Source organism: Rhinoraja longicauda, chromosome 1 (genome assembly GCF_053455715.1).
Source record: "Rhinoraja longicauda isolate Sanriku21f chromosome 1, sRhiLon1.1, whole genome shotgun sequence".
NCBI classification, from domain to species: Eukaryota; Metazoa; Chordata; class Chondrichthyes; order Rajiformes; family Arhynchobatidae; genus Rhinoraja; species Rhinoraja longicauda.
Window position 1 is genome coordinate 113724072 of NC_135953.1, and position 16155 is coordinate 113740226.

At 40.0% G+C, this 16155-nt stretch overlaps 1 protein-coding gene across 1 annotated transcript in view; it reads left to right on the top strand.

The window, feature by feature from the left end:
- The window catches only part of slc7a11 (solute carrier family 7 member 11), a 153485-nt gene that overhangs the window by 96125 nt on the left and 41205 nt on the right, over positions 1 to 16155 (top strand). Inside the window, exons 7-8 of the mRNA XM_078404639.1 lie at positions 3144 to 3267; positions 9218 to 9321. Coding sequence (XP_078260765.1) covers positions 3144 to 3267; positions 9218 to 9321 — 228 coding nt within the window. The remainder of the gene's footprint in view (positions 1 to 3143; positions 3268 to 9217; positions 9322 to 16155) is intronic.

The following is a 16155-nucleotide window of genomic DNA, read 5'->3' on the forward strand; positions in this document are numbered from 1 at the left end:
CTCAATACAATATTATTCACTTTGATTAACATTAATGGAAGGGATGGTGTGATTTCCCTTCAAACAGATGCCCAAGCAATAGATTTCATCAGAGTTTGTATTGTGATCATGCCTGATCTATTTGCAATGAAATTTTAAAGAACTGGCTGTCATGACAACCTTGAATATAATTATCTATATATGCCACAGAAAAACTCTTGCAGTGGGAATGTTTGTTTCAACTTAATTGTTGACATTTAGATAATGAAGAATTCACTGGGACATTGGAAAATACAGTAATTGAATTGGAACCAGACGTGATTAATTGTCAATTAGTTAAGGCCCAACAGGGAATATTATACACCTTGTCATCTTTTGCCAGCAGGTCTATGTGTGCCCTTTAGATTTGGAAGACTGAAAATCTACAGCTGTTTCATTTTTCTGTATCTTCTCAGCAGGTGGCTAACCACACAATTCAGCCTTAAACCTTGTGATGGATGTGGAGTCGGATTAGGGGAGAAGTATAATTGGACTAGAGACCAACTAGGCATTAATGATAGGCTGGTGACTGTCATTTTCTGGTGATAGGGGAACAGAGGAGAAAAGGCTTAATCCTCTCCCGCTTTTCCTTATTAAGGAGTTAAGTCATTGGTTGGCTTGTAGGCTGCTACTGACTATGGCCTGTAATTTCTTATAAGGCGACCAGAATTTTCACCAATTGAGAGCTTTGCAAATACTCCAAACCTTACCTACCCCTGAGCGTTGACCCTATAAGTTGTCTGGCAACCAAAGAGTGACTATCATTTTTAGCTTTGATATGATGATTTGGTTCAAATTATCGTCATTGTCAAGGTGAGGGTCATGCATGTGCGCATGCAGTCATATTACATTAATCATGCACATGTATGTTACACTGCATGCGATTGGGGCAAGGTCTGGAGCACTACTGCACTCTTCCACAACTAGTTGAGTTGAGTTTGTGTTGAGTTGAGTTTAGTTTATTGTCACGTGTACCGAGGTACAATGAAAGGTTTTTGTTGCGTGCTAACCAGTCAACGGAGAGACAATACTAGTCCTCTGTTATAGACACAAAAATGAAATATGACAGATGTTATAAATTCAAAAGGTAAAGAGTGGGAGAGTGGCCTTATGCTCCTCAGCTTTGCACCGGATGTTTGGATGACTTAGAGAAGACAACTGTATCTTTGCAACAATTGTACATGATGATGTTACAACATTGTTACAAATATATATTTAAGATTATCTCTTAATTAGTTGAATATATTTAAATAATATATCTGATTGTAAAAAGGATTTAAAAAATAGTTCACAGACCATTGATAGGACAAAATGATTGAATGTTGACAGGCTTTTCCAGATATTGGGCTCAAGGCTACAAAGCCTGATGTCTTATCACAGCTCCACTTTCCTGGATGCTTCTCCTGTGAGGAGGGTAAAAAGATATAAAGTGCAGAAACTCAGCGGGTCAGGACGACATGGATAGGTGATGTTTCAGGTTACGACCCTTTTTCAGACTGATTGAAGTGTGTGGAGGTGGGGGGCGGGGGGGGGGGGGGGGGAGTGGGCCTGAAGGAGAGGCAGGATAAAGCCTGGAGAGTTATAGGTGGATATGGTTGGCGGGGGGATAGGCAGATGGCTGGACAAACGACAGAGAAAAAAAGACAAAAGGTGTGAGATAAGGATAGAATTATGAAGCCAGAGGAAGGAATACAGGTGGAAGGGAGGGGGTGGCTCATGAGGGAAGAATAGATGCATGTTCAGTTAGAGCACAGGGAAGGTATAAGGGATAATGGGAATCACGGGATAATCAGTCTGAAGAAGGGTCTCGACCCGAAACGTCGCCCATTCCTTCTCTCCTGAGATGCTGCCTGACCTGCTGAGTTACTCCAGCATTTTGTGAAGGGATAATGGGAGGCAGGGGATGACGCTAGTTACCTAAAACTGGAGAATTCAATGTTCATACTGTTGGATGATAAGAAACTCAGAAGATTGTGAAGTATTGTCGTCCATTTAGCATGTCGTTCAACTGACCTGTGAATCCAGAAAAAAGTAAGTTCAATTGAATCCTGGGCAGGGGATAGTTTTGGATCAATCCACCCCATTAATTTGAACTTCAGAATTAGGTGCTACTTGTTACTTATGGAAAGCTTTAACCTGAACAACTGAAAATCTCTACAATTTGAGTGCCAATTTTGGTCTGCAGCCATTGAAATATTGTGCACTGTCGAACAATGTCTTAGAATATGACTGCATTAAATAAAAGATGGAATTTGTTGAAACAGATTGACAATTACTCGGGATAATAGATTTAGTTACACCTCATTCGTTGAGGGAATGTATAGCACAGCTCTAACATGGGAATCATCATCCTCTGGGATGCACAAAGAAGAAATGCTTGCAAATTTGTGTTTGAGACCATTCTAATCAAGTCACTTGAGTGATACATACATACATCTCTGAACAAGGAAGTCAATTTTCTTATTGTCTCCTAGTAAAGCACAAGCCATCAAAAGGAAATAAATTAGCATGCTGATGCTGCTTCTGGTAAACAAGTATTTGGTTAAACCAAACCCATCAATATTAGATAAATTCATTGATTGTGAAAATCTATGGCAATAATTGCAATGCAGTGCAACAGATATTACTGACTAAAACTGAATATGCATAATGATCATAGAGCAACTGAATGCATGTGTTGTACAACTGAATAAGCTTGTAGTATGCAAAATTATGAGAATGAAAACAATACAACTGAGCAAAATTATGTTTGTACTATTGAATTCATATAATGATTATTATGTAAATGAAAAAACAAATGATTATGGAATAACTGAACACCATAATTACAGCATTTCTGAAAACATAATAGTTATAATACTATTGAAGAAAAAATAATAATGATAGGACAACATTCATTCCAATATAAAAAAAAGATCATGCTTTTGAATTAATGGACAGGAATTAATGACAATTAGCTATTTATTGTGTGCAGGGTGTTTGATTATATGTATTACTAAAACATACTGGCTTGTGCAAATAATAACTCAAATGCAATAATGTTTGCTTGAGAAAATATTTACCGTACATAACAAGACTTTAGAATGTTCAGTGAAACAAAATGTTAAATTGTATTTTTCTTCCAGAAATATACCTCTTGCTATCTGCATTTCAATGGCGGTGGTTACAGTTGGCTATATTTTAACAAATGTCGCCTATTTTGTCGTAATGAGTCCTGAAGAGATTATGGCCTCTGAAGCAGTAGCTGTGGTAAGTAATATAAACTTTATCAAATCAAATTTATGCAAATAAAAGTCCAAAAGTATTTTCAAATGCAAGGTACACTTCAGTTTACAAATGGCTGCGAAATAAATTGCATTCTCTGTACTCGTCTGAGGTTCTGTTTAAGCAGGTTGGCTCACTAAAATGTTATTTTATTGAAAACATTATACATATTTTGTTTTGTACTTTAATTTGCAACAAATGCAGCACAACTCCCTAATGTATCATGTGCAAAGATAGAAGCAAATATGAAATGTGGATTCACTGACAATAGGGCGACAAGATTTGGAAGATAAAAAATTACCTCCATTACAATAATAGAAAATCCATAAAATGGTCTGAAGAAGGGTCTCGACCTGAAACGTCACTCATTCCTTCTCTCCAGAGATTCTGTTTGTCCCGCTGAATTACTTTTTGTGTCTACCAAAAAAATGGACTTCCAGTTAACAAAGTTGGAAGGAGTTGTACACTTAACTGGACATCTCAAAGGTCGATGCAGTGTAACTGCAACTTTGAGTGTGGAATCATTAAGCTTCTATCTTATCCAGACCTACCTATTGCAGACAGCAAGTATGAAGAATATTGTAGCCTGCATTGATATAGTTCATATGTTGGAAGGAACTGCAGATGCTGGTTTAAACCGAAGAAAAATACATAAAATGCTGGAGTAACTCAGCGGGACATGCAGCATCTCAAGAGGGAAGGAATGGGTGACGTTTTGGGTCGAGACCCTTCTTCAGACTAGTGTCATGACTATAATTTATGACCTAGTGGCTTTAATGAAATTAAAACACTGATCAAGCATATGGAAGACATATTGACGAGGGGCATTTCTGGAGAAAAGAATGCAGGCTGAAAGTCTTTGATTATGTCTCAGACACTAAAGAATTTTATTTTACTTTATTTCTTGAGTTCTTACCCCTTACACCCTACTGTCCCACCAACTTCAAAATCTTCCTTGCGTGCAACATCCAGTGGCCCTGTACAAATTATGCACTGACAGGTTTTGTCTTTTATAATCAATGCATTGCCATTGAATATGTAGTGTCCGTTTGCATATAACTCAACCTTTGTGAGCTCCCAAAATTCAAAACTATAATTATTAAAGGGAAGTGCCACGCTGAAGAAAATCAAAAAGAAAATCACCGCTGTCCTCGTTCCAGGCAATTGATTTCCGAATAGTTAGATAATACTCAGGCAATTGCTCACTCCAGCAAAAAAATGTAAAGGGAGACCAAAAAAAGAAGGGAATACATTGTAAATTTCTGCACACCTATCAAACCAATACAGTTCAACTATTTCATTTGTTTTTAACATTGATAAGAAGATGTTTTCTTACATGTATACACAAACGATGTGCTTATCAAAGTGAAAGATGTGAATTTGTACTTGGTGTCAGCACTTTACAGCCGGGTCAGGTGCACTGTGGATTAGAAGTAAAATAAATTTCCTCCATCACTGCTCTATGTATGAATTTAACTGCAATCTGAGGAAGTACCTCATGGATCAACATGACCTTTTCCATTTCTCACATCACTTATCCTTATATCCTTTCAAAATGAGATTGTCGGTTATAGGCAGTTGAAATGCAAACCATTTTGATTGTGCTCTCAGGCGGACTTGAAATTATATTTAAACTGCCCATATATTGCCGTTGTCTAACCGAAACATTGTCAGCAGTGGATCAATTGGTAACACTGATGCTTCAGACTCAGAAGCTTTCTGATTCAAGCCCGAAAGCGGAGGCTTCAGTACTATGGCACAGCTGGTAGTGCTGCTGCCTCTCAGCGTCACAGGTTCAAGAACAGCTTCTTCCCTTCACTCATCAGGCTATTGATCCACACAGAACAACCATGAATTACTATGGACGTATAAGAGTTGCACAATGTACCCTGGCTTACATTATTATAGAATGGTTACTATTATAACTGATAATGTATTGTTTATTGTATATTTATTTGTCGCATTGTAGCATTAATTTGTCTGTAAAAACTTCAACAAGTAAGAATTTTCTTTGTTCCATTTCTGGCACATCTGACAATTAAACAGTATTGACCTTTGACCCAGTATTGACCTTTGATACTGTCGGGTATCTTACATGGAGGATGGTAATAGCTTATTGTATTATCATTATCATCATCATCTATTACCATAGAGTCTTGCAGGCCCTTCAGTTCAACTCATCCATGACAATCAAGATGTCCCAACTAAGCTAGTCCCATTTCCCTGAGTTTGGCCAATATTCCTCTCAACCTTTCCTGTCCATGTATCTGTCCAAGTGCCTTTTCAATGCTACGATAGTACCTGCCTCAACTACCTCTTCTGGCAGCTCATTCCATAGATCCAACACCTTCTGGGTGCAAAGGTTGCACCCACGTTCCTATTAAGTTTTGCCCCTCTCACCTTAAACCGATGTCCTCTGGTTCTTGGTTGCTCTATACTAGGTAGAAGACTATGCATTTTCCCTATCTCTTCCCCATAAATGTGAAATTTTGGAGAAGGATCCTATCCATTAGGACTCATAATGTTCAGTCCCTTTGAGAGAGGAGGAGTTGGAGGTGAGGGGAGGGTGGGGGGGGGGGGGTTGAGGGGAGGTGGCTAGATAATCTGCCAAAGAAACGTACATTAATTGATACATGCTGTACAAAGATTATTTCAACTTTCTTATTAATTTACTCAATGTATAGATACGTATATATTGCCCATTCATAACTACACTCATAATGTTGGTGATGATCCATCTCTTTGAACCATGCAGAGCCTGTGTGAGAATATTCTGAGTGCAATTGGGTAAGGCACCCTGTCTTCCTATTGTTAATGATCAGCAAATTGTCGAAGATGTTATCAACAATGTTATCAATAGACAATAGACAATACACAATATGTGCAGGAGTAGGCCATTCGGCCCTTTGCGCCAACACCGCCATTCACTGTGATCATGGCTGATCATCCACAATCAGTACCCCGTTCCTGCCTTCTCCCCATATCCCTTGACTTAGCTATCTTTAAGAGCTCTATCTAACCCTCTCTTGAAATCATCCAGAGAATTGGTCTCCACTGCCTTCTGAGGCAGAGAATTCTACAGGTTCACAACTCTCTGGGTGAAAAAGTTTTTCCTCATCTCCGTTCTAAATTGCCTAAACTGTGACCCCTGGTTCTGGACTCCCCCAACATCAGGAACATATTTCCTGCCTCTAGCGTGTCCAAACCCTTAATAATCATAGGTTTTATTAAGATCCCCTCTCATCCTTCTAAATTCCACTGTATACAAGCCAAATCGCTCCAGTCTTTCAACATACGACAGTCCCGCCATCCCGGGAATTAACCTTGTGAACCTACGCTGCACTCCCTCAATAGCAAGAATGTCCTTCCTCAAATTTGGAGACCAAAACTGCACACAATACTCCAGGTGCGGTCTCACTAGGGCCCTGTACAACTGCAGAAGGACCTATGTGCCCCTATATTCAACTCCTCTTTTTATGAATGCAAACATGCCATTAGCTTTCTTAACTGCCTGCTGTACCTGCATGCTCACTTTCAGTGACTGATGAACAAGGACACCCAGATCTCGTTGTACTTCCCCTTTTCCTAGCGACACCATTCAGATAATAATCTGCCTTCCTGTTCTTGCAACCAAAGTGAATAACCTCACATTTATCCACATTAAACTGCGTCTGCCATGCATCTGCCCACTCATACAACCTGTCCAAGTCACCCTGCATCTTCATAGCATCCTCCACACAGTTCACACTGTCATCTGCAAATTTGCTAATGTTACTTTTAATCCCTTCAGCTAAGTTAATAATGTATATTATAAATAGCTGCAGTCCCAGCACCGAGCCTTGCAGTACCCCACGTGTCACTGCCTGCCATTCTGAAAGGGGCCCGTTAATCCCTGCTCTTTCTTTCCTGTCTGCCAACCAATTTTCTATCCATGTCAATAACCTATCCCCAATATCACGTGCTCTAATTTTGCCCACTAATCTCCTATGTGGAACCTTATCAACGGCTTTCTGAAAGTCCTTCCACTGGCTCTCCCTTGTCCATTTTCCTAGTTACATCCACAAAAAATTCCAGAAGATTAGTCAAGCCTGATTTCCCCTTCGTAAATCCATGCTGACTCGGAACGATCCTGTCTAAATGTTCCACAATTTCTTCAAACAGCACTTGCTCACCAGCTATCTGGCACTTCCACCCCAGAGATCCCACCACCAATCACACTGTAAATGGCTCAATTGTACTCATGCATTGCCTTTCTGTTGACTGATTAGCATACAACAAAAGCTTGTCACTGTACCTCGGTGCATATGATAATAAACTAAACTAGGCTAATTGTTTCCGCGTTAGAGCTCCTATGTGGTTTCCACGTCGGAGCTCCCCCATAGTCTTCACGTCAGAGCTTCCACATGGGTTCTGCGTGGTTTCCATGACACATATAATAAACTAAACTGAATTGAACTGAACTAACGTTCGCATCTTCACCCCTTTCCACCTTCCGCAGAGACCGCACCAGCTGCAGTTCTTTGGTTCACTCATCCCTTCCCACCAAACCACCTCCTTCCCCAGGTGGTTTTGTCTCCAACTATGGGAGATGTAACACCTGGCCCCCAACCTCTGCCCTCACATCCATCCAGTGACCCCGCAGTACTTTCAAGTTGGACAGAGGCTCACGTTTGCCATTTTTAAACTCTTCTATTGCATTCAGTGTTCCCAATATGGTCTCCTTTACATCGGCGAGAACAAACGTAGACCAGGCGACCGTTTCACCCACCACTTGCTCTTGTCCAGAAACTCAATAGAATCAACAATAATTATAAAATAATGGGTTAGCGGATGATCATTGCACATTGATACCCCAAAACCTTTCCACAAGGAACAACCTAGCAGTATGATAGAAACTGCTTCATTTTCCTGTATGGAACAATATAATTGCATTGATCCTATTGAAGTTGGAAATCATGTAAACTAAAGTAGCCTGTTTAATTGGCAACACTGCCAACTCTCTATGCTCCAAATGTACCTAAGGTACAATACAGCTACTAGCCAAGAACTCTTGACCAGCAGGTGGACTTCATTAAGAATTTCATTGTTCTATCTGGGACATATGGCAATAAAACTGTCTTGATTCTTGACTCTCTTGATTTCCTGAGCCACATTATCACAGGTCAAGGTCCTATCTCGCAGCTAAAGATTCAATCTTGTGGTCACCACTATCTTCTCATGATTTATTATGAGTAAGCAATAAATTGTGGTCTTGTAACTGATTGATGTCATTTGTCACAAAACAATACAGAATAGTGTATATTTCTTATGAACATACTTCTGCCACTGTAATTTGTTAAGACTGTATATTTATTGCATTCCTCAGACCAGGTTAAGCTGTTTCTTTGCTCATGTCTATGTATCAGGGTAATGTTTTTCCAGATTTCTCACAGCAGGTAGAAGACCAGAGGCATAGGAATTCACTTCTATCTGTCCTTCTGATCCCAGAAATGGGCATTATTAAAATACTCAATGCTCACACATATTCTGCCTGAACAGAGATCAGCACTATACTAATGTGCAATTGCACAAAGAATCCCCCTCCTCATTCCCAAACGTTTCCACCCCCAGTAAGGAGCCACTTGGCCTCAAGTGAGCCACACAAGACTGACAGCAAAATCTTATTGATTCATCTTGAAAGGATAAAAGGGCACTTTGCTAAAGGAGTTCAGTGAAATGCATTTTGACCATTTTGTAGCTGATTGCACCGGTTGCTATGGGAGACAGGGGCCTGTTGCAAAGAATTTTATGATCACTGTTTTTTACTTAAATGTTGTTTATATTTTGATTTTTCCTTATTACATGAAAAAAAATCAATTGCAACTGTGATTGTTAATATAATTAGTTAAGTAATTACCTGTGCAAAATTGATTTTAACTACAGTATGATTGATTAGACCTTTGCAGAACGACTGATGGGAAAATTCTCTGTAGCAGTGCCAATTTTCGTAGCTCTTTCCTGCTTTGGCTCTATGAATGGAGGTATCTTTGCAGTTGCCAGGTAAGAATTCCATCATTGTTATTTAACTTGATCCAACCAGTGATGAGCGCTAACATGTTGCTGAGGACATTCTTATATCCACAAACAGATGTGCCACTTCACAAAATATGTTGTATAATATCATAGCTGGAAAATAATGGGCCAGATTTTGCAAACTGAGATCCTCAATCCTAAAATCACTGTGCATGGTGTCCCCTTCTCTACCCTGTTCATTTTCAGATGGCTCTAGTGTATGACCATGAATCCCCAATTCAAGCAGCTTGGTCTTAGTGACAACAGATCCTCCATCACCATTGTCAGATAACTTGCCTGAAGTGCCCCTGAAAGCTTTGATAATCAGCAAAGCCTATAAACAGCTTAGCCAGCTATAAAACCTCTGAGTGATTTTTGTCAACTTTAAAAGACCTTATAGTAGTATAGTTGAAGTAAATAATTGAACACACTAATTTCCTTTCTTTTAATAAACAGTTAAATACGCCAATAAACATTTAAGCATAAATAATTTTAAAACATTAAAGCAAAGTGAAATAATGGGAAAAGGAGGCAAACACACACACACACACACACACACACACACACACACACACACACACACACACACACACACACACACACACACACACACACACACGCACACACACAAAGTCAAACACACACAAAGTCAAACACACACACACATACACAGTCAAACACACACAGTCAAACACACACACACACAGTCAAAACACACACACACACACACACACACACACTGTGAAATACATAATCTAGGACCATTAGATAGCCAAATCTTTCAATTTGGTTTTGGAATTGGTCAACAAATCCAAGTATTTGACTTGAAGACTTTGACATATAGTCATACACAGAGTTATGAACTCATTAGCCATACAGCACTGAAAAAGTATGTTCTGCCACCTTGTCCATGTCCACCAAAGTGGCAGACTGGGCGAGTCTAATTGCCTATATTTTGTGGGTGGCCCACGGAACTCTTCTTATCCTTACAGTATATCTGTCCAACTGTATTGTAAGAGTCATGTTTGGATCCACCTCTATAGCTTCCTCTGGCAGCCCATTCCAGATGCAGTCTACACTCTGAGTGAAAAAGTTGCCCCTGAGATCGCTCTTATATCTCTCTCTCCTCTCACCTGAAGCCTATGTCCTTGAGAGGTTCAACTTCCTTGGCATTAATATTGCCAATAATCTGTCATGGTCCATGCACATTGATGCAACAGCCAAGAAGGCACACCAATATGTCTACTTCCTTGAGATATTAATTTGGCACATCTCCAATGACTCACACCAACTTCAACAGATGCACTGTAGAAAAGCATATTGTCGGGTTGCAACACAGCTTGATTTATATCATATCATATCATATATATACAGCCGGAAACAGGCCTTTTCGGCCCTCCAAGTCCGTGCCGCCCAGTGATCCCGTACATTAACACTATCCTACACCCACTAGGGACAATTTTTACATTTACCCAGCCAATTAACCTACATACCTGTACGTCTTTGGAGTGTGGGAGGAAACCGAAGATCTCGGAGAAAACCCACGCAGGTCACGGGGAGAACGTACAAACTCCATACAGTGCAGCACCCGTAGTCAGGATCGAACCTGAGTCTCCGGCGCTGCATTCGCTGTAAAGCAGCAACTCTACCGCTGCGCTACCGTGCCGCAGCTCTGGGAACAGCTCTGCCCAAGACGTAAGAATTAGCAGAGACTTGTAGATATAGCCCAGTCTATGACACAGACAAGAATGCCCACCATTGAATCCATCTACACTGCATGCTGTCTCAGAAAAGCAGTCAGCATAATCAAAGACTTGTTCCACACTGATCATTCCACCTTCTCTCTGCTCCTAATGGGCAAAGGACACATAAGCTTCAAACACACCACAAGGTTCATCGACAGCTTATTCCCCTCAGTTATCAGACTTCTGAACTGCCCTTTGGTAAGCTAGGTACTGTCTGATTTATCTCCACCCCATTGTGGACATTGGAATATATCTATCCCACTGATATGTTATAATACTGAAAACTATATTCTGCACTTTGTACCTTCCCTTTTGCTCTATCTATTTTATTTGAGTTTGACTTGATTGTAATTATGTATAGCATTATCTGATCTCAATGGATAGCATGCAAAACAATGTTTTTCACTGTCCGTCGGTACATGTAACAATAATAAAATAAAACCTAAACATCAACCCAGTTTTAGAATCCTCGATCCTGGGAAAATGATCGTGAGCATTCACTTTATCCATGCCCTGCATGATCTTGTACACCTCAATAAGGTCATCGCTCAGCCTCCTACATTCCAAAGAAAAAAGTCCTAGCCTAACCAACCTCTCTCTATATCTCAAGCCTGCGAGCCCAGGTAACATCCAGGTGAACCTCTGCTGCCCCCTTTCTAACCTACTGACACCCTTCCTACAGCCGAGAGACCAGAACTGCAGTATTCCAAGTGTGGTCTCACCAATGACTTATATAGCTGCATCATGACATCTCAAGTTTTGTGCTCAGTACCTTTCCCAATGAAGGCAAGCATACCATAAGCATTCTTCATCACACTATCCACTTGACTTGCCTTTTCTCAGGGAACCGTGCATTTGTGCTCCCAGATCTTTCTGTTCTCTAACATTTCCAAGGGCACTCCATATAATGTTAAGTCCAGTCCTGGTTTGACATACCAAAGTGCAACATACCAAAGTGCAACACCTCAAATATGTCAAAGCTAAATTCAATTTGCCATTGCTTGGTTCACTTTCCCATCCGATCCAGATCCTGTTGTAAACTTAGATCTCCTTCCTCCTTGTCCACAATACCACCAATTTTGATATCACCTGCAAATTTACTATAACTACATTGTCATCTAAATTGTTAATGTAGATAACTAACAACAAGGGACCCAGCACCAATACCTGAGGCACTCCACTAGACACAGGCCTCCAATCATAAAAACAATCCTTCAACTATACCTTGACTCATTGCTCCAAGCAATTTTAAGACCAATGGGTTAGCTCACTTTGGATTCCCTGAGGGCTAACCTTCCAGACTAGTCCCATGCAGATCTTTGTCAAAGGCCTTACTTGGATAGCTTGGACTTAGTGGCAGATTTTGAAGCTAAGTTGACATGTTTGTTTTTTCAACAAAGTCCAAGACTTTGTGTTTGATAGTTTGACAGTACATATGTGTAGCTCATGAACTGAACTCAATGTTTAAATAACTAATTTCCAGCAGTTTCAAATAGATCTTTACCCCCGGCAAACACCTGCTCCTGTGCTATGGTTCCCCCACTCTTCACTGATTTTTGCCATCTATGTAAATAGCCCAATGTGAATCACGTGCCAAGTCCACCTGCATCCACTTCTGGAATTGTCTGACAAGCTACGCCTTTCAGTTATGACAGTCATCGAGTTCAGGAAGCTGAAGCAGAAGGAAACAGTAAACAGGGTCTCATGGTTTAATTACATCATGTCCTTGCACAAACTTGCAATAAGCAAAAAAACAAAGTTGGTACTGTTGTGATGTATTCACAGTGTTGACTTCCCTTGAAAACATAATTTATATATTGAAAATTTCGAATAAAAATCTGAGGTAGCTCACTTGTCCTCAGCACACTGAGCTCAGGAGATGGGGACAAAGGGAACTTAAAGTTGCATTAGGTATGAAGCCAGCTGGTTTGTTTGTTTCTTCACATTGTAACAACATGCAGGAAAAAATCAAGATTGGGTTTATTTGAGAGGTAAACCCAAATAAAATCTTACTTTGGAGAAAAAGGATGGGTGATGTTTTGTGTTGGAACCCTCTAGGAGGGTTCTTCAACCATCCTTTCTTTCCAGAGATGCTGCCTGACCCACTGAGTTGCTGCAGCACTTCTTGTCAATCTTCGGTAGAAACCAGCATCTGCATTTCCTTCCTAAACATCATGGTCTGCTCCATTGCAAAATCTCCTCAGTGTATGTTTACTTTGAAGATGTTTTCCTGTAGAAAGGTTTCAACCCAAAACATCACCCATCCTTTTTTTCCAGAGATGCTGCCTGACCCCCTGAGTTACTCCAGCACCTTTTGTCTATCTTCGGTATGAAATCAGCAGCTGCAGTTCCTTCCTACACATTACACACTAAAATCTTACTTTGTTTATTTCAAACATCGTTATATTTTATACAAATAATTAATGGTAAACCTATTGTCACACTGCCGATTTAAAAACAGGTACTATTCTGCCAAATGACATATTTGCAAATTTATTAGTTGCATCATATTAATTAGCTTGCTTGTTCTGATATGAAATATAATTATCTTGAACAATAATGAAGAAAAGCCTCTCTAATATCTCAGATTAAACATAGAAACAAAGAGACATAGAAAATAGGTGCAGGAAGAGGCCATTTGACCCTTTGAGCCAGCACCGCCATTTATTGTGATCATGGCTGATCATCCACAATCAGTAAACGTTCCTGCCTTCTCCCCGTTTACCTTGATTCCGCTGGCCCCTAGAGCTCTATCTAACTCTTTTAAATTCATCCATTGAATTGGCCTCCACTGCCTTCTGTGGCAAAGAATTCCACAAATTCATAACTCTGGGTGAAAAAGTTTTTTCTCATCACAGTTTAAATGGCCTCCCGTTTATTCTTAAACTGTGGCCCTTGGTTCTGGACTCCCCCAACATTGGGAACATTTTTCCTGCATTTAGCTTGTCCAGTCCTTTTATAATTGTATACGTTTCTACAAGATGCCCTCTCATCCTTCTAAATTCCAGTGAACACAAACCCAGTCTTTCCAATCTTTTCTCATCCGACAGTCCCGTCATCCCAGCGATTAACCTCGTGAACCTATGCTGCACTGCCTCAATAGCAAGGATGTTCTTCCTCAAATTAGGAGACCAAAACTGCACACAATACTCCAGATGTGATCTCACCAGGGCTCTGTACAACTGCAGAAGGATCTCTTTACTCTTATTCTCAAATCCTCTCATTATGAAGTCCAACATGCCATTAGCTTTCTTCACTGCCTGCTGTACCTGCATGTTTACTTTCAGTGACTAGTATACAAGGACACCCAGGTCTTGTTACACTTCCCTTTTTCCTAATCTGACACCATTGAGATAATAATCTGCCTCCTTGTTCTTGCCGCCAAAGTGGATAACCTCACATTTATCTACATTATACTGCATCTGCCATGCATCTGCCCACTCACTCAGCCTGTCCTAGTAACCCTGCAACCTCCTAGCATCCTCTTCCTAGTTCACACTGCCACCCAGCTTTGTGTCATCTGCAAATTTACTAGTGTTACTTTTAATTCCATCATCCAAATCATTAATATATATTGTAAATAGTTGTGACACCAGCACCGAGCCTTGCGGCACTTGCCACTGCCTGCCATTCTGACAGGGTCTTGTTTATTCCTACTCTTTGTTTCCTGTCTGCCAACCAATTCTCTATCCATGTCAATAACCTATCCCCAATATCATGTGCTCTAATTTTGCCCACTAATCTCCTGCTTGGGACCTTATCAAAGGCTTTTTGAAAGTCCAGATACACTACATCCACTGGTTCTCCTTCAACCATTTTACTTTTCACATCTTCAAAAAATTCCAGAAGATTAGTCAAGCAGGATTTCCCCTTCATAAATCCATGCTGACTTGGACTAATCCTTTTACTGCTATTTAAATGCGCCATCATTACTTCTTTAATAATTGACTCCATGGCTAAAAGTTACAAGGTTTCAAACTATGTTTAATCTTTCAATGCTCATGAGCTGTACCTACAGTGGGCCAACTTAATATGCAAAAGTATGCAAATGTATTTCCTTAATAATATAATTTAAATTCTAAGTGAATATTCAAGGAATTTTACAATATATTTTTGTGCTGACTCCAGAATAACCTAATGCATACTAGACAGTAAGGCATTTGGATTAGTTAAATATACAGTCACTGCAAGGGTAATGTGGGGATATAACCATTATTTTGCTGAGAAAAAATGTATAACTTGAAGGACATCCATGTAATTTCTTATTATTTTTGGTTTTGTTTAGCAAAGGTTAAATACCTTCAAGATAATGCACTGCTGGTATGGAAGTCCTCGACTTGAAAACCTTGGACTTATGAATAGATTTTTTTTTTAATGACCGATTTGGCTTTCCAATGAAGTCCAAGAATTTTTATTTGACAGTGCATGTGTGGATATTGTGGACTTACTCTTGTTAAAATAACAAATAGTTATAACTGACCATGAGCATTCACATTATCCATGCCCCGCATGATCTTGTACACCTCAATAAGGTCACCTCTCAGCCTCCTACATTCCAAAGATAAAAGTCCTAGCCTATCCAACCTCTCCCTATATCTCAAGCCTGCAAACCCAGGTAACATCCAGGTGAACCACTTCTGCCCCCTTTCTAACCTACTGATACCCTTCCTACAGCTGAAAGACCAGAACTGCAATATTCCAAGTGTGGTCTAACCAATGACTTATATAGCTGCATCATGACATCCCAAATTTTGTGCTCAGTATCTTTCCCAATGAAGGCAAGCATACCATAAGCCTTCTTCATCACACTATCCAATTGACTTGCCTTTTCTCAGGAAACCGTGCAACTGTGCCTACAGATTTCTCTGTTCTCTGACATTTCCATGCGGTCTCCATTTAGTGTCTAAGTCCAGTCCTGGTTTGACATACCAAAATGCAACATACCAAAGTGCAACATACCAAAGTGCAACATTACCAATGTGCAACACCTCAAATTTGTCAAATCTAAATTCAATTTGCCATTGCTTGGTTCACTTTCCCACCTGATCCAGATCCTGTTGTAAACTTAGATCTACTT